At 43.8% G+C, this 20739-nt stretch overlaps 1 protein-coding gene across 1 annotated transcript in view; it reads right to left on the bottom strand.

The window, feature by feature from the left end:
* TRANK1 (tetratricopeptide repeat and ankyrin repeat containing 1) overlaps positions 1-20739 on the bottom strand; it is a 99184-nt gene that overhangs the window by 58351 nt on the left and 20094 nt on the right. Inside the window, exons 3-8 of the mRNA XM_077865871.1 lie at positions 16604-16730; positions 12725-12875; positions 9832-9950; positions 7093-7176; positions 6715-6853; positions 4639-4776 (exon numbers count right to left, since the gene is read on the bottom strand). Of these exons, the coding sequence (XP_077721997.1) occupies positions 4639-4776; positions 6715-6853; positions 7093-7176; positions 9832-9950; positions 12725-12875; positions 16604-16730 (758 nt within the window). The remainder of the gene's footprint in view (positions 1-4638; positions 4777-6714; positions 6854-7092; positions 7177-9831; positions 9951-12724; positions 12876-16603; positions 16731-20739) is intronic.

The following is a 20739-nucleotide window of genomic DNA, read 5'->3' as shown; positions in this document are numbered from 1 at the left end:
GCCCATGTTTACACCTGCATGAAGAAAGGTCCCTCTCTTGCCTTCACATGCTTATTCTCCCGTGTTTCAGAGATTCCAAATGATCTTAAAAAAAAGTTAAGAAAACAATCTCATTTATAATAGAATTAAAAGGGATGCTTGGGTGGCTCAGTGGTTGAGAGTCTGCCTTCAGCTCAGGTTGTGATCCTCGGGTGCTGGGAACAAGTCCCCCCCATCAGGATCCCCACAGGGAGCCTGCCTCTCCCTCTGCATATGTCTCTGTGTCTCTCATGAATAAATAAGTAAAATCTTAAAATATATATATATATATATAATAGCATTAAAGAGAATAAAGTACCTAGTGGTGCCTGGGTGGTTGTCAGTTAACTGGTGTCCAATTCTTGGTTTTGGCTCAGGTCATGATCTCAGAGTCGTGAGACTGAGCCCACATTAGGCTCTGTGCTCAACACAGAGTCTTCCTGAGATTCTTTCCCCGCCTTCTCCCTCCACTGCTTCTCCCCCTGCTCATGCTTTCTGTCAAATAAATGAATAAATATTTTTTAAAAGAATAAGATACCTAAGGATAATGTTAACCAAGGTGGTAAAGGTCTTGCACACAGAAAACTACAAAACATTACTGAAAGAAATCAAAGAAGACATAAATAAATGGAAAGACATCCTGTGTTAATAGGTTGAAAGATTTCATATCCTTAAAATGTCCATACTACCTAAAGTGATCTACAGCTTGAATGTAATCTCTATCAAAATCCCAATTACATTTTTTCCAAAAGAAAAATATCCTAAAATTCATAAGGAAGTACAAGGGACCCTGAATAGCCAAAACACTTCTGTGAAAGAAGAACAAAGCTGAAAGTATCACACGACCTTATTTCAAAAGGTATTACAAAGCTACAGTAATCAAAACAGTATGGTACCAGCAAAAGGCAAACATAGAGACCAATAAAACACTATAAAGAGCCTAGAAATGTCCTCAGGAAGGTTTCAGCATTTGTAAGAAATAGTATTAAGTTGTGCTTTCCAATATGGCAGCCACTAGGCACCGATGTGTCTACTGAGTGCTTGAGATGTGGCTGGCCCACACCAAGATATGCTAGCAGAGTAAAACATGTGCTGGATTTCAGAGACTTAGGACAAAACCAAAGCACAGAATGTAAAATATCTCTGTAATTTTTATATTGATTATACAGGGAAATGGTAGTATTTTAGATAGATGGCTTAAATAAAATATATTACTAAAATTAATTTCATCTATTTTGCTTTTCTGATAGTCATACGACTATCAGAAAATTTTAAATTTTGTATGTGGTTCTCATTAGGCTTGTACTGGAAAGCACTCGTTTTAAGTCCCAGGAATTGGAATGCTTGCCAAGTTATCGATGCAAACAGTTGGAATTCAAGACTCTGCATGCATATAAAATACCCAAAAACTGGTCAAATTTCCTGGATTCCAGGACACTTGGAGTTGTTTCTTTGCAAACCAAAGAGTTGTGTCTGGAAATACTTTTTCTTGGGCATTTTCAGGCTGGGGATGAGTAAGGCAAGAACAATGGTTGAAGGCATAGACTTTAACCATAAATTACCAGGTTAATAATAGCTTTAGTACAGCTCACACCAGTCCACAAGACCCAGTGATTGAATGTCCAGAAATGCTACAAGATGGTTGATAAACACAGCCATTATTAACAACTAATTCATTTAAACTTAAAATAAATAAATCACATTAAAAACAAAACTCATCACTTCCTAATTATGTTACTACACTTTGCTATTGTCTATGATGAGGTTCCTTTACATCTATCTTAACATGGATCTGTCTGGTAAAAATGCAATAAAATAGTATGCTACTGCACATTTCCCAGCCCCATGTTCAATGACATCATGTTAATAGCTTGAAATCATCCATGGTGGGAGTATTTACACCAAGGAAATTGGCGAACACCACAGGTCAGGGCTCTTCTCTTTGAAGACCCAGTTGTCAAACCTTTGCCAGGATACCACTGTCTCTAAGAGGATACTAAAATACACTGGACACCAAAAAGATAGTAACAAGTATTGGCAAGGACTTAGAAAAATCAGAACCTTTGTGCATTGCTGGTGGGAGTATGAAATAGTGCAGCCACTTTGGAAAACAGTCTGGTAGTTCCTCAAGAGCTTACCATGTGATCTGCCAATACCACTCTCTATCTACCTGAGAAAAATGAAAATACATTCCAAAACAAAGACATATATGCAAAAGTTCACAGCAGCATTATTCATAGTAGCTGAACAAATGTCCTTCCACTGATGAATGGATAAATAAGATGTGGTTTATCTATAAAATCAGATATTACTTGGTAATAATAAGGAATAAAGTACTGACACATGCTGTGACAAGGATGAACCTTGAAATGCTCAGTGGGCACTTGGGTGGCTCAGTGGTTGAGCATCTGCCTTTGGCTCAGGTCGTGATCCTGGTATCCTGGGATTGAGTCCCACATTGGTCTCCCCATAGGGAGCCTGCTTGTCCTTCTGCCTGCGTTTCTGCCTCTCCCTGTGCCTCTCATGACTAAAGAAATAAAAATCTTAAAAAAAAAAAAGGGAAAGAAAGAAAGCATGCTCAGTGAAGGAAGCCAGTCACAAAAATTATGTGATTCTATTTGTATGAAATGTCCAGAATAGGTAAGTACATGGACACAGAAAGTATATTAGTGGTTTCTTAGGGCTGGAGAAGTGGGGGGAAATAGGGGAGTGACTGCTAATTGATAAGAGGTTTCTTCTGAAGATGGTGAAAATGTTTTTGTTTTTTTTTAAATTTATGATAGTCACAGAGAGAGAGAGAGAGAGAGGCAGAGACACAGGCAGAGGGAGAAGCAGGCTCCATGCACCGGGAGCCCGACGTGGGATTCGATCCCGGGTCTCCAGGATCGCGCCCTGGGCCAAAGGCAGGCGCCAAACCGCTGCATCACCCAGGGATCCCGAAAATGTTTTAAAATTGATTGTGGTTAGCCAAACTGTGGAAGGAGCCTCGGTGTCCATCGAAAGATGAATGGATAAAGAAGATGTGGTCTATGTATACAATGGAATATTACTCAGCCATTAGAAATGACGAATACCCACCATTTGCTTTGACATGGTTGGAACTGGAGGGTATTATGCTGAGTGAAGTAAGTCAATTGGAGAAGACAAACATATGGTTTCATTCATTCGGGGAATATAAAAAATAGTGAAAGGGATTAAAGGGGAAAGGAGAGAAAATGAGTGGGAAATATCAGTGAGGGTGACAGAACATGAGAGACTCCTAACTCTGGGAAACAACAAGGGGTAGTGGAAGGGAGGTGGGCCGGGGTTTGGGGTGATTGGGTGACAGGCACTGAGGGGGGCACTTGACAGGATGGGCACTGAGTGCTATACTATATGTTGGCAAATCAAACCCCAATAAAAAAAATATTTAAAAAATTTAAACTCTATAAAACTTTGAAAAAAATAAAAATAAAATAAAATTGATTGTGGTAATGGTTACATAACTCTATGAATGTACTAAAAACATGGAATTGGACACTTTAAACAGGTGAATTATATGGTATATGAATTATAATTCAAAAAGCTCAAAACAATAGTTGTAGCACACCCTTCCTCATTTGCCCAGATGTGGGTTCCTGGGACCCAGTCCAGTGGGGAATAACATCAGAGAAATACACCTCACTGGGCTCCTCCAGTACATGCTGAGGAGAAAAACTATAAGTTCCCAAGAGGACCCAAGAGGCCAGGGTTCCCCAACAGGATGCCTCCAGGCTATGTCTAGATCACAGGTGTGTTTAATTTTGAGCAGACATTTAATAGTCATGAGTTGTCATGTTTTTTAAAAAATCTACCTTTCCAATGTCTCCTGCCATCAGAAGATGGCAGAAAGAAAAATAAATAAATAAATAAGATGGCAGCAAGGCCTGGTTCCCATGATTGGCAGCAAGCCAAACTCCCCACCTCCCCCTGTCACTTCCCTTCCTCTGGGGCTGGGAGTCCATTACCATTCATTATCACAGCTACCCTAACGTTTTATAGAAGAAAAAAGGTGCTGTCTCCAGGAATTTCCAGAAAAGCAAGAGGCATCAGAAAGCCTGGTGTGTGGGAGCGCACACAGCCTTCCTGTTTCACAGGCTAACAAGGTATGTCTGTGTCAAAAGAACCAGCTTGTCCTTGCATGCACAGCCTCACTCTTCCTCGAGGCCTGTCTGTCCCTGGCGAGTATGGAGAAGGAAATCCCTGTGTTAGATTCTGAAGCAGCCAAGAAGCAGGACCGCGTCTGTGGTCTGGTTCACAGTGTGAACTAGCACAGATCTGGCATAAAATAAAGCACTTAATAACCAACCGTGTGAGGAGGAAGGGAAAAAGTGCAGCCAGAAGTCCCTGTCCTTGAGACATTCAATCCCACAGAAGTCACTGAAGCTGAAAGGACATGAGGGACCCAGCCATCCTTCCTTCTCTCACCTCCGTCCTTCCTGCATATGGCCTTCCCTCTGTGTCATGCTTCATTTGAGGTGAGGTTTAGCCCTATGCTGTCAAAGGACGGATGGGTAATACATGTGGTTGGTTGTGTAGGTTCTCTAATGCCCAAGGTCATCCAGCCCACAATGCACCCTCCAGCCTGGAGCTGCTACTTACGCTTAATGAGGTATCCTGGGTAGGGGGCCACGGCGGCAACAACATGGAGGACAGTGCAGCCATCCTCGTCCTTCTGGTTGATTCGGCCTTTCCACTCAGGCTTGTGGTCCATTAACCACCTGAAAAGATGGTTTTCCTCTGAAAGGAATTAAAATGAGTGATGTTTCTTTCTACACACAGAAAATCAAAAAGGCACATCAATGTGTACCACCCTGAGGGAACCAAATGGGGAACCCAACACACTTTTGCCACTCACCACAAATACATCCAGGAGACACAGAGTTGGTAAATTAAAAGGGTGACTTAGAGAAAGCTACTCATAATAAACCTCAGTCAGGTTTCCTAGAGGCAGAGTCTGAGACAAGAATTCTTGTACATGCAAATTGTTGACAGGGAGCTCAGGAGAAAGAGAATGAGGGAAGTGGGACAGAGTAGGGGAATGAGGCAAGCAGAGATGTGGTCTAAGCCAAGTCTACCTCAGTCTGATCCCACAGGGAGCTCTGGAGCATGACCAGAGCTGTCACAGTGCATGGAGCATGTCACAGTGCTGACCCACCATGAGGCAGGGGCTAACCTTTTGCACCACGTGCTAGTCAGTCAAGAGCTACAAAACACGTCTAGGGAGGGGGTGAGATTGACGGACAACCTCTGTAGGAAGTGGTGCTTATTGGCCAAAAGCAGCTCTCTGGTAAAGGAGGTAGCTGTGGAACAGCAGGTGAGGATGGGCGGATGTGGACACCGGTGGTAAAGAGGCTCCAAGCAGGGCACCGAGAATGCAATTGCAGGAATCAGGTCAGTATCTGAAAGGATGACCCTACTCCTTACTATCAATAGGTCATATATTTAAAAATTATTTTCCCAGGCTCCTTCCTTGTAGCTCCTGGGATCAAGGAGAGCCACGTGCTTCTGCCAACTCTGAGAGCACCACTTGTCAGCATGTCAGAGTTTTCACCTGAGAAACAAATCAGGGATAAAGTAAAATACTTGGTCCTACTGATACCTGCCTGTACCCACAGGAGCTAATGTGAAGAGCAGCTGCAGTGGGGAACCATGACTTTCACAACCAGAGGAACATATCTCTGGGTTCCAGAGTCCTGCTTTAAAACTGAGAGGACTGGATCAGATTGCTTTAATCAGACTTTACTTTTACATCCTGGATCCACCAATCTCTGTGTGAGAATAAAGCATCTTATGGACTCTGCAGTACATGAAATGGATAGAACAAGGTAAATCTAGCTAGAGCAAAGTGGTGACCCAGCTCTTGAAGCCCCTGGCCACCCTTCTCATTCCCTCATTCTTGGGAAGCAAGAAGAGGAAGCCTAGAAGAGGAAGACTAGAACAGCCTAGAAGAGGAAGACTTTCTAGAAAATTCTCTTGACCCCCTCTGGCTCTAAAACAGTATGAGTAAATCTCCAACACTGATGCTATACATGCTTGGAAAAGAAAAACAAGCCTTTATCTAACGTGTGTCTGTGTGTGTATGTGTATGTGTGTGTGGTATGTGTTAATGATAAAATTTAAATATTTTCAAATTTTAATCCCATAGCCAGGTGGTAAAAACTTAAAAAAAAAAATTATGAAAATCAGAGTGCTTTAGAAGAACCACAAGAACTCTGTGTCAGCAAGAACCAGCGTTTCCCTTGGTATTGGCCCCCAGCACCACCGTCACGGCAGTCAGCCCTCTAGCTAGAGAGAAAATGAGCCTGAACACAGGGGGAAAGACCATATGTGCCTTTGCCAGTGGGAAGAAACTCCATGGCCTCAGAAACTCCAGCAAAGACTGTCTGTCCCAAGTCCCCTCCTTGGGTCTCAGGGCTCATCTGCTGCTAAGATCCATCTAGGAACACAGAATCCTTTCAGCTTGGGACCCCCAAGCCAGGAGGTCCCAGGCAAAATAAACGCAATGCTGTTCCCTGTTGCCTTCATTCATTTGAATAATCAAAGTACTTGCATGTTCAAATCATCCGAATATTCTACCTTCAGGGGCTAAATTCTGGTCTCCTTGAGCTCAGCAGAGTGCCAGAGCTCAGAGCTGGGAGGGCAGCTTGGACAGTGTGTAACTGGAAGAACACTCACTTGCTTGGATACAGAGTCGCATGAGGGCATGAAGAGGGTAAGGTCCTATACTCTCAATACTTGCACCGATGCAGATGAGCCACTGCACTAAGCTGGGTACCTGTTCCATCTTCTCATAAAGTCCAATGAAGACATATTTCTGGGGAAAAAAACAGAGGAAGAATCATGGAAGCCACTCCAACCACATGAAACTTCAAACTCCTTCACTCATTAAGTTTGTGATCAATAAAACCTGGATAGCTGTGGCCCAAGCCTGACATGGTTATAAATCATAAATTAGCAGTGAGGGAGCTGAAGTCCCCTTATATTCGCTGAGGTCCCAAATACAAGCCTGAAGTGGCCTGACTTGACACCATAGGTTTTAAGAAGCCACCTTACCTCAAAGAGACTCTTCAGTGATAACTCTGGGACATGGATATTTCTTGGTAGTCGGTCTTTTCTCGCTGACAAAAGTAGGAATGACTGATGAGAAGGGAGAAAAAGAAAAAGCTGAAATAATAATGTTCTCCACATAGGTTTTTTTTTTTTTTAAGATTTTATTTATTTGAGAGAAAAAGAACACAAGCAGGGGAAGGGGCAGAGGGAGAAGGAGAAGCAGATTCCCCGTTGAGCAGGGAGTCCACCTCGGGGCTCGATCTCAGGACTCTGAGATCATGACCTGAGCCAAAGGCAGACGCTTAATTGACTGAGCCACCCAGGTGCCCCTCCACATAGGTTATTAGAGCAAAACTTATCCTCAAGGTTAAAACAAACGAGCAAACAAAACAAAACAAAACAAAATACTCTCCAGCCCCATCTCTCTTTTTAAGCTAGGCTTTACGGCCTGAGCTGTAATTGAAGGCCCCCTGTCCAGCCAACGTCCTGTTCCTGCTGAGAGCTAAGTTCTCTCCATATTTCCTCAAAGCCTGCTAAGGACAGGAGCAGCTGACATCAAGCAGGATTGCTGAGAGTACAGTGGGTAAAAAAAGGGATTCCCTCTAAAAAGCTTACTCAGCAAGCAGAAGAATCCAATCACTTACGAGTATCTCATTCCAATTAATCTTTAGCACTTTAGTGTTTCATAAACCCCAAGTGTTTGACCCTGGCAAGCAGCTTGTGGAGTGGCTCCTATCAGCTAGTGAGAGTGACTGCAATTCAGAATTCAATCCCCAATTCCATGTCCTGTAGCCCTATTAGTAGCTTCAAATAGGCCATGGTGAGAGTATTGATACTACAGAAATTGACAGACACTATACATAAGGACTTTTTTTTTTCTCAAAGAGTCAGTTATTAAACCACTGGCCCTATCTCAAGTCACAGAAGAAACTGAATCCCAGAATGGTTAAGCAATTTTTCCTTCTCAGGACAGAGAGCATGTCCTAAGAGGTCCCTATTGAGATCATCCACAAGTGCCAACAGTTCTGAGGGCTCCAGGCTCTGGTATGGCCATGACTGGAGACCCAGGCTCAGCATCAACCTCTGCCATGTATGCTCTTGCTAGTGGATGTGGGACCATGGGAACTGAGCCGATGGCCACATCTTGCTTCCAGGTTTTCAGCCTGATACCCACTCTTTACTGCTCACCCTGAACAGACTCCAATCTCAGGTGATGTCCTCAGTGTTCTGGCAGCCCTGATTGCTGACCTGGCTTTTTCTTTTTGTACAAGATGTCTCTATTTGCAATATGTGAAAATGACTGGGGCCCCACAACTGGAATATTGGAACAAGTGGATCTGCCACTTAGGCAGCATTCTTGACTTTCCCTTGCTGGCCTGCTTTCTCAAGACCTTTTAATATGGGGGTGAGCTTCAGGGAACTTGTTGCCTGGACTTTAGGAGATTTCTGATGAATCACCTGAAACTATGCCCATAACTGTGTGTATATGCAAAGAAAATCCCATCAATTTCATTAGATTCTGATGGAATCCATGAGCTTTTTAAAAATTGAAACATTCTGTATTCTAAAATCAGTCACCCTGCCTGGCTCTAGAGTCCTTATGGGTTACCCTCACTTTGGGTGACTTTTCTGGACTGCCCAGCTTCAGAAAGCCCAGCATGCCCTTTCTGACCTAATTTCCCCTGCACACTGGGAGCCCACCATCAGCGACAACTACTATTCACTGGGCACTTAGCACATGCCAGCTATCGTAAAGCTCCATTAGCTCAGTGCCTGGCACATTGTAAGCCCTTGATAAACATTAGCTAATATTACTATTAGGTGTTCTTGGTCCATCATTTCTCATCCTCACCAAATCCCTGAGGGAGCAAGTTTATATTCTGAAACTTACAAATGAGGAAATGAGGCTCAGGGGGGAAGTAATTAGCCCAAAACAGAAAGTAGAAGATTATGATTTGAGGAGGGATCTGTGTGACACTGAAGCTCAGGCTCCCAGCCTACTCTGCTCCTCCATTCTCTGGATTCCTGACCCTGGGTTTGGCACCTACAGACTCACTGTTACCTGTGGGCAACAGACCCTTAAAGCTACACAGAAGCAGGGTGCCTAGATGGCTCAATTGGTTAAGCATCTACCTTGGGCTCAGGTCATGATCTCAGAGAACTGGGATCAAGCCCCACGTTCAGCCTCAAGTCAAACTCCGGCTCAGCAGGGAGTCTGCTTCTCCCTCTACCCTCCCCCAGCCCCCCACCTCACCCAGCTTGTGCTCTCTCTCAAATAAATAAGTAAAATCTTTTTAAATTTTTTTAACTGAAAAAAAAAGCTACATAGAAGTGCTCAGAGCAAAAAAGGTAGGTCTTCTGACTCCATACTAGCAAATGCAGTATAAAAAAGATGATGAAGATGAACATGTAATTGTTCATTTTCCTTATTCCACATTACCATTAGGGCTTAAACTTGACACTTCTGTGATGACAATGAATACAGAGATCAAGGAGTGAGGGCGATAAACATTAGCTAATATTATTATTATTAGGTGTTCTGAATATGTTTCCTATCTTTAAAAAAACAGAAACTGGCTAATTAATATCTCTCAGTAACTTTCCATCTTTAATGACGGTGCAGTTAAAAAGTTATTTTGGTATCAAAATAAACAAATAATAAATAACAATCCCCTCCCCAATGCAGGCAGAAAGAATCCATTTCATCAAAAATACACTTTCCCCACATCCTCTTTTACTTACATGCCATAATCCTTTCTTTGCCAACTTTTCTATTACAGACTGCCACACTTCTGTTGAGAATCCAGTAGTAAAAATATGATCAAAACAGGGCAAGAAACTTTGCAAAACAATGGGATCACCTGAAAAAGAGTTCCATTGTTTAGAAATTTTAACCTGAGCAAAGTCCAGAACATTTAGGAAAAGATCCTCCAGTTAAGACCACAGAGAGACACACACAGAAAAATAAAGATATCAGAAAAAGAGGTATTTTCAAAGTAAAAGTCCTACATAGTTGACTGAAGTGGCAATCATTTTAAGTTCACCTATAAATTCACTGCCCCAAGAGTTAGGCAGTATGATGTGAGCTAATAATCAATTAGCTCTTCTATATGCCAAACCCAGCAATAGGTACTAATATTTAATCCCTCAAACAGACCAACAAGGCACTGGCCTATTATCTCTGCTTACAGAGGAGGAAATAGAATCTCAAAAGAAGTTTAAAAAAAAAAACCCAAGTCCTTTAAGAAAAATGTGACAAATATTATTTTCACCCAACCAATGAGAAATGATGACAAATGAAGTCAGGCTTCATGGCGTATCATGCAGCTAGTTAATCACAAAAACAAAGACAGGAACCCAGATCTGCCAACTCTCTTAGTCAATACACATTCTTCTAACCTAGTGGTCCATTGCATCTCATGATCCACCAAACCACATTTCTCAAACTCATGGATGAGATCACCCAAGGAACAAGGGCAGTGCCAGAATAACACGGTACCTCCTCCAGGATTATCAATCTCCAAAAAAAAAAAAAAAATAAGTAAATATCTAAATAAATAGATGTTGCACAAAAGGATACAAAATTTCCATAAATATATTTTTCAAGTTTTAGAAATTGGGCCATGGGCATACATACATTCTCCCTCTAAAGAGGACTACTTTGGGATAAAAGTATGGGATGTATTGCCCTAAGTCCTATGAAGAACGCCCTCTCAGGATGGCAGCAGAATGGAAACCATCCAGGTTTCTTTGGAGAGCAGTCACCCAGAAATAAACACTGACTTTACAAAGATGCAGAGAAGACATGAGGGATCGTAGGGAACAGGCCAAGCCATCAGACTCAGAGAAAAGGGAAGCAAGCTCAGTCACTGCCAGCAAAAGGCTGCCTGGAAAGCTGTGACCCATCAGCATTTATCTGGGGATCTTCTATTTCTCTGTCCAAGCGACTCGGCTGTGCCCACCTCCAACCCCTTCCCACTGCCTGCCTGATATGGCTCTCACCCCTCTGTCTGCCAGATTTGCCCAAATTCGTAGGATGCCAGCCACAGACCACAACAACTGCTTTCCCACAATCGCAGTGGGAACAGTTGGATCTGTAACAGCCAAATCTATTTCCCCACCTCTGAAAGCCAAAGAGCATTTTTCACAATTCTTACACGTGCCTTTTTTCACATTCCAACACCTCTGGAATCGAGACGTGTGTGACAATTGATTTGGTCTCTCAGTGGCAAAACATATCTCAATGAGGCATCTTAAATCAGTACAATCTTAAATGTTATCAAACACAATATTTGAAAACTATGGCAGAACTTTAAGATGGTGCCAGGATAAGCACAGAAAGAACTCCTTTGTTACCAGCAAGGAGTATATTATATTGTGTTTTATGGTTTTCTGTTTTTATCTAATCCAGGCCACTGACAAAGCCAGCTTACGGGCCAGGTCATTAGAGTAATAACTCAAGGCAGTGATGCCAAAGGCCGCCAGTGTGTCATTCCTCTGCTGTAGTGAGCACAGCAGCCCAGACCCTAAGCATTACCTCCACAGGTCCCTCTGTTAGAAGTTAGACAACTAGGAAGTTAGGGCCAGGGTCTCCAACTAGAAAATATGAAGTCAGAACAGCTAAAATAAAACAGCACTAACATCCTGTTTACAGCTTAGATAGGAGCACACACATTCTACTTTGCAGCCTTTGTAGAAAGACTTCTCAAAACGTCCTAAAATAAGGCAATTAACCACAAAGCATTTGTCATATCACAGGCAAGGGGCAGTTAAGACCTACGCCTCCAGATGTCAGCAAAAAAGACCATCAGCACGTTGACATTAACCTAATAGGTAGACAGATATGTGACCAAAGCCCTGATTGGCATGACTCAGCACACCCTGATTACTTAAGATGGGATGAACACTGGGTATTATACTATATGTTGGCAAATTGAACTTCAATAAAAGAAAAAAAAAAAAAAAAAAAAAGATAGTTCTGCAAAGTAGCTCATAAAACCCCCTAAACTTAGAAACTCTAGGAGCAACCTTCTCAGATCCCTTCCCTCTCCAGGAGCTTTATTTATACTGTTGCTCAGTAAACTTTGCTTTGCTGCCCACCTCTTTGTCTGGCCTACCTCTTCATCCTTTGAAGCCATGTGACCAAGAAACACGGAGCACTAAGGCAGGGAATTCCTATAACTAACCTCCATCAGCCCTTCCAGGGTGTTTTTACAGCAAACAGGAATATTTCTTGGCATACATATGAACATGCAAAAAGCAAAGGAAAGAGCACAAATCACATAAAATCAGTAGCATAAAGACGGAAAGATCTATAAGTATAGCAACACAGAAAACTGAGGTCTGAAACAGGATTGGCATAGCTTTAAGTGGTTTCTGCTAAAGAAGTTCTTTGTGTTTACGATGAGCCACCAAGGCTTCCAAAATGCTTTCTGAAGTGAAAATCATTTTCATTCAAACTAGAGAAATCAGTCACAAAGAAACACTCTGGAATTATCTCCCCAGCAGCCATTCAGATAAAATAACAAGGAAAGGAAGGAAGGAAGGAAGGAAGGAAGGAAGGAAGGAAGGAAGGAAGGAAGGAAGGAAGGAAGGAAGGAAGGAAGGAAGGAAGCTCTCCCTAGTTCCAACTTACTGCCCATAGTGGTGAAGACTCCAACCAGGAAATCAGCAACCTGGATCTGGTCTGGATTGCCCTGCAGAAGTCGCAGACCTTCAAAAAACATGCGAGCGGCTTCATAAGGTTGAAGCAACCGCAGCAAGGAATAACCGGCTCTGTAGTATCCCTGGGAGAGAAGAAAAGCAGAACCGTAACTCGCCCATCTCTTCTAACCAGCTGCCAAAAGGAAAGGCAAGATTGATGGCCTGGAGAAATGGACTGTAGAGGTTTTGCTTCTACATAAACACAGATTTCTAACAAGCACTGGATACAGGATTCCCACGTTAGGTTCTGTGCCACATTTTTCCTGTTGTTTTCTAACTGCCAATAAAATAATCGCTTTCAAATCTGTGACTTATACAGCCTCTAACATATGACATGGGGCGAAGGAAGCAGGCCTGGTTCCAATTACACGTGTGGCTTATTTATTCATGCCTCAAATCACAGCCCAGGCAAGAAGAGAATGAAAAAAATCCTATGATGACAGAGTTCTAGAAAAGAATGAGATTGTCATGTAAACACAGAAATGGTTCCCTGCTCCTTTCAATCAAAGTAAACACAATTTCCTCCAGGTAGGTAGCCTGGGGGCAGGGGGGCTAGTAATGACAAGTATTGAAAAGTATCAAGCTCCACACTGGAGGCAACATACACCAGAGGCAAAATTTTTTTCTTTCTGTAGAGAAGGAAATTATAGTGAGTAACAAAGGCAAATGGTTTAGTTTTGCCTACATACAAACTGCGAACCTTGAGTAGGAACAAAATGATACTGCCTTTCCCCCTCTTTGATTCTCTAAAGGAGGCCGCACCAGGCCTATCAAGACAACATTCTAAGACAATGGAAGGTGTTCACCAATCGGGTTCATAAAAAAAGCAAGCACTTAAGAATTCCACTTGACATCAAATCCCTGATTATTTATCTATGTGTTTTCACCTTCATTTGAAAAGTCTAGAACCTTAGAAAACAACCAGAAAAAAGGGTGGAACAATGTGATTTTTCTTCCCCTCCCCCGGCTGGGTAAGCTAGTTACAGAATTCCCCACTTCCTTGCTCTCCTCAGATTTAAGGTTCTTTCATCATTTATTTTGGCGGGGCAGGGGGGGATGAAGATGGATCACCATATGCCACCCCAAAATATGACACTTTGGCCAAAGGGTCATCTTGAGCTGAAGGCATTTGAGATTCAACAGATGTAGAAAGATGCCTTCCTGGAGTTTCCCTTACCTGACTAAAAGCGGAATGTCTAAGAAAGGAGGACTGCCATAAATCTTCTCTGCCAGGGAGTTTTTATGGCCATGAAAAAGACAGAAATTGGCGCTGAGCCGGACCAGCACTGCTAAGTGCTACTAAGATCGGGGCAGCCTGGGTGGCTCAGCGGTTTAGTGCTGCCTTCAGCTCAGGTCGTGATCCTGGGGTCCTGGGATTGGGTCCCGCATCGGGCTCCCTGCATGGAGCCTGCTTCTCCCTCTGCCTCTCTTTCTTTGTCTCTCATGAATAAATAAATAAAATCATAAAAAAAAAAAAAGATCGCCCTGGTCTCCCTCGTGTTAGTGTCCCCCATGAATGTGTGTTTCCACCATCCCAGCTCCAGAAATCCAAATCCCTTTCCTCAGTCTGTCATGTCTCTGCGGTTTACGCTCTTCGTTTAAAATGTCTATGAGCTCCTTTCCCCTATAATCTCTTTCACTATTTTTTATATTCCCCAAATGAATGAGACCATATAATGTTTGTCCTTCTCCGATTGACTTATTTCACTCAGCATAATACCCTCCAGGTCCATCCACATTGAAGCAAATGGTGGGTATTTGTCGTTTCTAATGGCTGAGGAATATTCCATTGTATTCATAGACCACATCTTCTTTATCCATTCACCGTTCGATGGACACCGAGGCTCCTTCCACAGTTTGGCTACTGTGGACATTGCTGCTATAAACATTGAGGTGCAGGTGTCTCAGTCTTTCAATGAGTGGGAAATATCAGAGAGAGTCACAGAACATGAGAGACTCCCAACTCTGGGAAACAAACAAGGGGTAGTGGAAGGGAAAGTGGGTGAGGGGATGGAGTAACTGGGTGACAGGCACTGAAGGGGGCACTTGATGGGATGAGCACTGGGTGTTATAGTACATGTTGGCAAATCGAACTCCAATAAAAAAATTACAAAAAATGTCTATGAGCTCTCAGACCTACCTGCTTCTCTTGGGGTCTTTCCTTAGGAAGGCCCTTGTGTCGTGTAAAAATAAAATGTGTATGTTTTTCTCTCGTGAAATTGTCTCCTGTCAGTGGAATTTGTAGGGCCCCGGCCACTGAACCAAAACAAAGTAGACATAAAGCATTCTTCCTCCCCTACAGAGGACATTTGCAGGAGGACGGTCAGCGGGGTCAAATGGGGAAAGAGAGAGGCACCCGTGAGTAAGAACAGTAAGAACTGGGGTGGATTCCAGTCCCTGGCTACAGGTCTGGTCCCCTCCTCAAGGAAGGTGGCCCGCAGCCTGAGGGATGTGCACACACCCCAACTCTTCCTCCCCTTCCCAGTTGGAGGATGGGGAAAATCCCAAAATGCCTCTGGGAGATTTCCTCAGGAATGCTTTCCCATTTTTAAAACTACTCAATAGGGACACCTGGGTGGCCCAATGGTTGAACGTCTGCCATTGGCTCAGGTCTGCCATTGGCTCAGGTCATGATCCAGGAGTCCTGGGATGGAGTCTCACATCAGGCTCCTGCAGGGAAGTGCTTCTCCCTCTGCCTCTCTCTCTGCCTCTCTCTCTGTGTCTCTCATGAATAAATAAATTTCTAAAAAATCGTAAAAAAAACTATTCAATAATTCCCAAAGTATCCATCCCCCAATAGAAGAGGTTTAAGTTAAAATAGACAAATCCCTCCCTCGAGGATGTAGAATCTGTGGGTGAATGCTCCTCATCACTTCCCACTGTTCAACTTCTAGCAGTCGTACACAAAATGCAGACCTCTGAGGAAACAATGCAAGCTCCTATTTACCGAATGCCAACAACTTGAACCAAGGTCTCTTAATTCTTGAAGCCACTCTAGGACCTGGGTAGTATCTCCCTTTACAATCAGAGAAAAGGAAGGCTTCAGGAGAGAAAAGGAGCTCCTCCCAACTGCTGAAACCAGTCCATAGCAGAGAGCACAAGGAGATGGGAAGAAAGGGTTGTGCTTCCCCCACCTCAGAGCCTCACTATAAATGGTCTATATCACTAACAGGATCTAGGCTATATGTGCCTCAAGTGGCTCCTGAGCGGCAACTCCTTTCTGATCTCTGATTCTGCTTTTTATTCTCTCCCCAACTTAATAGTGGAATACTCAAGAGCTGGAGTGGTGTCTTCCTGTCCTTTGGTTTGCCTCAAGGCACAATGAACAGGAAGATGCCTTGCAGAGGGGGCACTGACAGCATGTTAGCTGGGTAAAACAATCACATAGTTATTTATTGACCTTTGCAACACCTTAGAGGGGCTGACTGGCCTCTAGAACCTCCCTGATCCCAACGGAGCTGATTTCCATATAAGAAGTGCTTTCTGCAGAACTCTTGTCATGTGTCCACCCAGCTGCCAAGTAAAACAAAACTCTGTTAAAATGAAATTTGCAAACATCAAAGAACACTTGAGATTCCAAGTTCATGGTGTAACTATATCAGAACACAAGGATCTACCCCTCCAAGGGCATTTCCACACCTGGCCACCATCATTGTTAGTCTTCTCCAGGTAGGCTCGCGCATGCCCTGTGGGAACCTGTCTGAAGTGCAAAGAGTTGAACAAAGCTCCCCTCACTTTTCCATTTTAAAAAGAAGGGAGGGAAGGAGGCAGGTAAGACAAAGATCAGCAGGGCCCCCAGCTATCACCATACCTTCACATAGGTTGGATCCCACTGGAGACATTCCTTGGCTGCCACAAATGCCTCATTCCATTTCCCGAGGCTGTAAAATGCATTGGATTTGTTGCACTGCAGCACAGCCAGCTCTCTGGGAGGAATCCTGTTGAAAAGAACAGACTGGTAGTCAGTAGAGCTATCTTTCTGCAAATACAGAAAACCACCCTTGAAGGCCCAATTCTGGGGCTGGCTGCCACCATTTCCAGTTAATGTTCCAATTACACCAATCATATCTGGCCCTCCAGCCCCCCAGCCTGGGGCATTTGCAAAGTACAAGCCTGTCCCTCCTCACTCCCAAATAGTCTGCTCCTTTTTGTGACAAATGTTTTCAATACCTTGGTTTGACCTCTTACTGATCTCCACAGATCTTTTCATGTTTAGAGACCATATTGGCAAAGATGCTGTGAAAATGGTGACTAGTCCTAAGGATGGAGAGGATGGGAGATCCCACTGAGCCTCAGCAGAGTCTAGACACTGCCTGGTGCAGTGTGGGGTGAGTCCTTCCACATGCCTGTCCATGCTAAATGGATGCAGAGCTTATCACAGGAAGGGCCCTTCAGAATATGTGACCACACCATGCCCACGGACCTACAGCAAGAGGTGCAGGATGAGCACTGTTCTAGTATAGAGGCAGGACCCCAGACCAGAATGCAAATGGAGCCCACATACCATGGGGTTAATCAGCACTGTCCAATATGGTAGCCACTGGCCATGTGTAGCTATTCGTATTTAATTTAATTTAAATAAAATTTAAAATTCAGTTCTTCTGCTGTACTAGCCACATTTCAAGTATTCAATAGCAAAAGTCTATATTATAGAATATCTTCATCATCATAGAAAGTCCTTTGGACAGAACTAGCCTAAGTATTGGAAGTTCATAAATCAAGTTTGCAAAGTGTTCAATAAAATACATTCTATCTTCCCACCTTATAATAACCGGTTCAAATTCAGAACTACAGGACTATACCCCTGCCCACTCCCTCTACCGCAGCCTTCATCTAGCACTGCAGGAGGCATGATTCCAAGTGCTATCCACACCCTGCCCTTGGTCAGACCTCAGAAGAACAGGCTGCAGGTAGGAGGTCTGTGAAGGCCCTAGGAGCAGAGTCCATGGGCAGGAATCCCAGGGTCCTGGTACTCAGATGAATAAGGGACAGGTGAGGCTAGGTAGGGAGATATAGATAGGAAGCTATGGGATCAGGCTCACAGAAATCCCCAAAATTCTGAGGTGTAAGGAAACCAGAGATAACGGAACAAACCAGACCACTCTGCCTTATGTGTCTTTTTTATGACAGTCATATGTGACCAACAAAGCATAACCAGACCCCCCAAAAAGAAGGCATTAAAGATGTTATCACCAGTCCTTACTCAAACCAAGACATCACAAAAATGATAAGGTCAAAAGCTGCCTGGTCAGTTCTAAATAAAAGACTGTCAGTGGAGGCCCACGTTGGCAACCCTGTCAGGTACCCCCTGAGAGATTTTTCTGTATTCTTGCTTAATAAACTTCTGTTGCTTTACCCATTCTCCTTCGTTGAAGAAATTCATTCTTCAACTCTGTGAGCCAAGAACCTAGCTCTCCTGTTTCAATAGTGTGGACCAAAGGGGAGGAAAAACTCTGGGTGGGTAAAGTCTTTGGCCCCACAGATTCCTGTGGGGTGGGCACAGCTAGAGGGAAGCCACAGAAGGGCCCTCTAAAGCATATCAAGGCAAGTCCCTCTTGTCTGGGTCTAGGGATAATACTACAAAGTTGGTGCCAAAACCACATCAAAATTTGAAGATAAATGCAAAGTGTACCACAATATGTCAAAGCCCAGGTGCCACTGAATTCAAGACACATGAGCAAAAAAAAAAAAAAAAAAAACGCAAGGCTAATACTTCTTTTTATTGAATATTTTCATTGCAAAAGTACTACAAATCACTATAGAAAAGTTAGGCAATGCAAATAAGTGTAAATAAAAAGCAAAGTAAAAATCACCTCTACAACTGCCCATACTCAATGCTTTATGTCTCCAGCTTCTGTCACTGCCCATCGTTCCCTCTAGTGAAGGGATGAGGCCCCCCAGGCACAGAAGAGGTAGTACGGCAGTCAGTGGGGGGTAATGGCCAAGGAAGTTATGACTGCAGGTGCCCAGCCCAGACACCCTAGCCAGTGCAGCCCTCCCCAGCTGCAGTGAGCACTGGCTGTCACTAGGGGCTCCCAGTGCCCTGTTCTCAAGATTTGCCCTCAGCCAGACGGGAGCTGACTTCTCCCCAGGAAGTTAGGCCCCTGCAGCAGACTAAATTGTGCCCCTCCATCCATACGTTGAAGCCCTACCCACCAGTGTGATGGTATTTGGAGAGGGGACCTTTGGGGAGGTAATTAGGTTTGGCTGAGGTGGGGCCCTCATGATCAGATGAAGAGGCACCAGAGAGCTTCCTCTCTGTCGCTATCTCCCCACCATGTGAGGTCACAGTGAGAAGGCAGCCATCTGCAAGCCAAGAAGAGAGCTTTCACCAGAAACTGAATTGGCTGGCACTTTGATCTCAGACTCACCAGCCTCTAGAAGTGTGAGAAATAAGTTCCTGTTGTTTACTCTGCCCAGTTGGTGGTAATTTTGTTATGGCAGCCCAAACTGACTAATACAGTCCCCCTGCTTAGGACAACTTTCAGGCGCCAGGCAGCCTACAGTCAATGGCTGGCTGACATGGAAATCAAAAGGTCATCTCCCTTGCCCCAAAGTGGTACCAGCTTTGCAGTACAGCTACTGTTCCAGAGCTCCCCAGGCAATCAGGCTGAAGCCACCTCCAGTTGACACACCCACCATCCCTGCTTGGAGCCTTCCCCTGCCCCATCCTGCTTCCCTCCATCCCCTTCTACTGGGAGCACTTGCTCAGTAAATCACATACACCTAAAATAAATCCCTTTGTCAGTTGGCAGTGACAGGAAGGTAGGCAGCAGGTAGACAGGCAAGGGGAGCAGTGTCAGGAAGGTCATGAAAGAACATGTGAGTCAAAGTCCCATTAGGGACCCCACAGTGTGGGGTCAGTCTACAGCCATAACCACTACACAACATCTCCTCTTTAAGAAAGTCAGATTCTTCGTGCTCTTGACCCAGCTCTGACACAGCTATGATCTGAGCCAGGAGGGGCAGACTTACAGGCCCAAATCAATGACACTCAACTCACATCCAGCTAGAGGGTAAGCACCAAGGTGAAGGAAGGTAGGAAGGGGGAGCTATGATTCAGGAATGTCACCCAGTGGCATTTCCCAGTACAAGTGTAGGCTGCATACACCCCACAAATGCCTCCTCTAACTGGAGCTGTTCCCAAAGTATGGTGTGGGAACCTCGAGGGGCCCTAGGACCATTTCAGGCAGCCCACAAGGTCAAGTATTTTCACAACAGTAGCAGGCTGAATAGTGGTCCCTAAAGAATATTACCTTTTCTTGGCAAAAGGAACTTTGCAGATGTGATTAATTTCTAAATCTTCAGGGGTGATTATCCCAGGGTAGGATTCAATCACAAGGATCCTTATGAGAGGCAGACAGGGAGAAGATAAGGCTACAGAACAGGAGACAGATACAATGCAACAGCACACTGGAAGGATGCACTTTTACGATGAAGTAAGGGGCCACAGGCCAAGGTGTGCAGACAGCCACCCAAAGCTGAACAAGGCAAGGAAATAGATTTTCCTCTGCAAAAGCCCAGCTCTGCTATGCCTCAGTTTTGGCTTCATGAGACTCATTTAGGACTTCCACCTCTAGAACTGTAAGGTAATAGATATGTATTGTTTTAAGCCACTAAATTGTGGTAATGAGCTACAGTGGTAAAGAGGAAATAAGACATTATGTGCCTTTTTCACACATTCTCTCATACGTGTTCAGGGAATCTTCCGGAGGCTACACAATGTATAATATCGTACTGGATCGCATGCAGAAGCAAATATGAGAAGTCAGATGTCTTCTATTGAGACAGATGTTAGAGAGCTCTGCAAAAATGAAAAATGTGCCACTCTCACAAAATTTTTGGGTTTGGAAAATACGCTTATCTTCCACATTATCACACATCTATCATACTACGCTTATATTTCACACTTATCTTAACACATTAAAATGTGTTACCCAGGTTAAC

Source organism: Canis aureus, chromosome 22 (genome assembly GCF_053574225.1).
Source record: "Canis aureus isolate CA01 chromosome 22, VMU_Caureus_v.1.0, whole genome shotgun sequence".
Taxonomy (NCBI): domain Eukaryota; kingdom Metazoa; phylum Chordata; class Mammalia; order Carnivora; family Canidae; genus Canis; species Canis aureus.
This window is presented reverse-complemented; position numbering and strand designations above follow the sequence as displayed.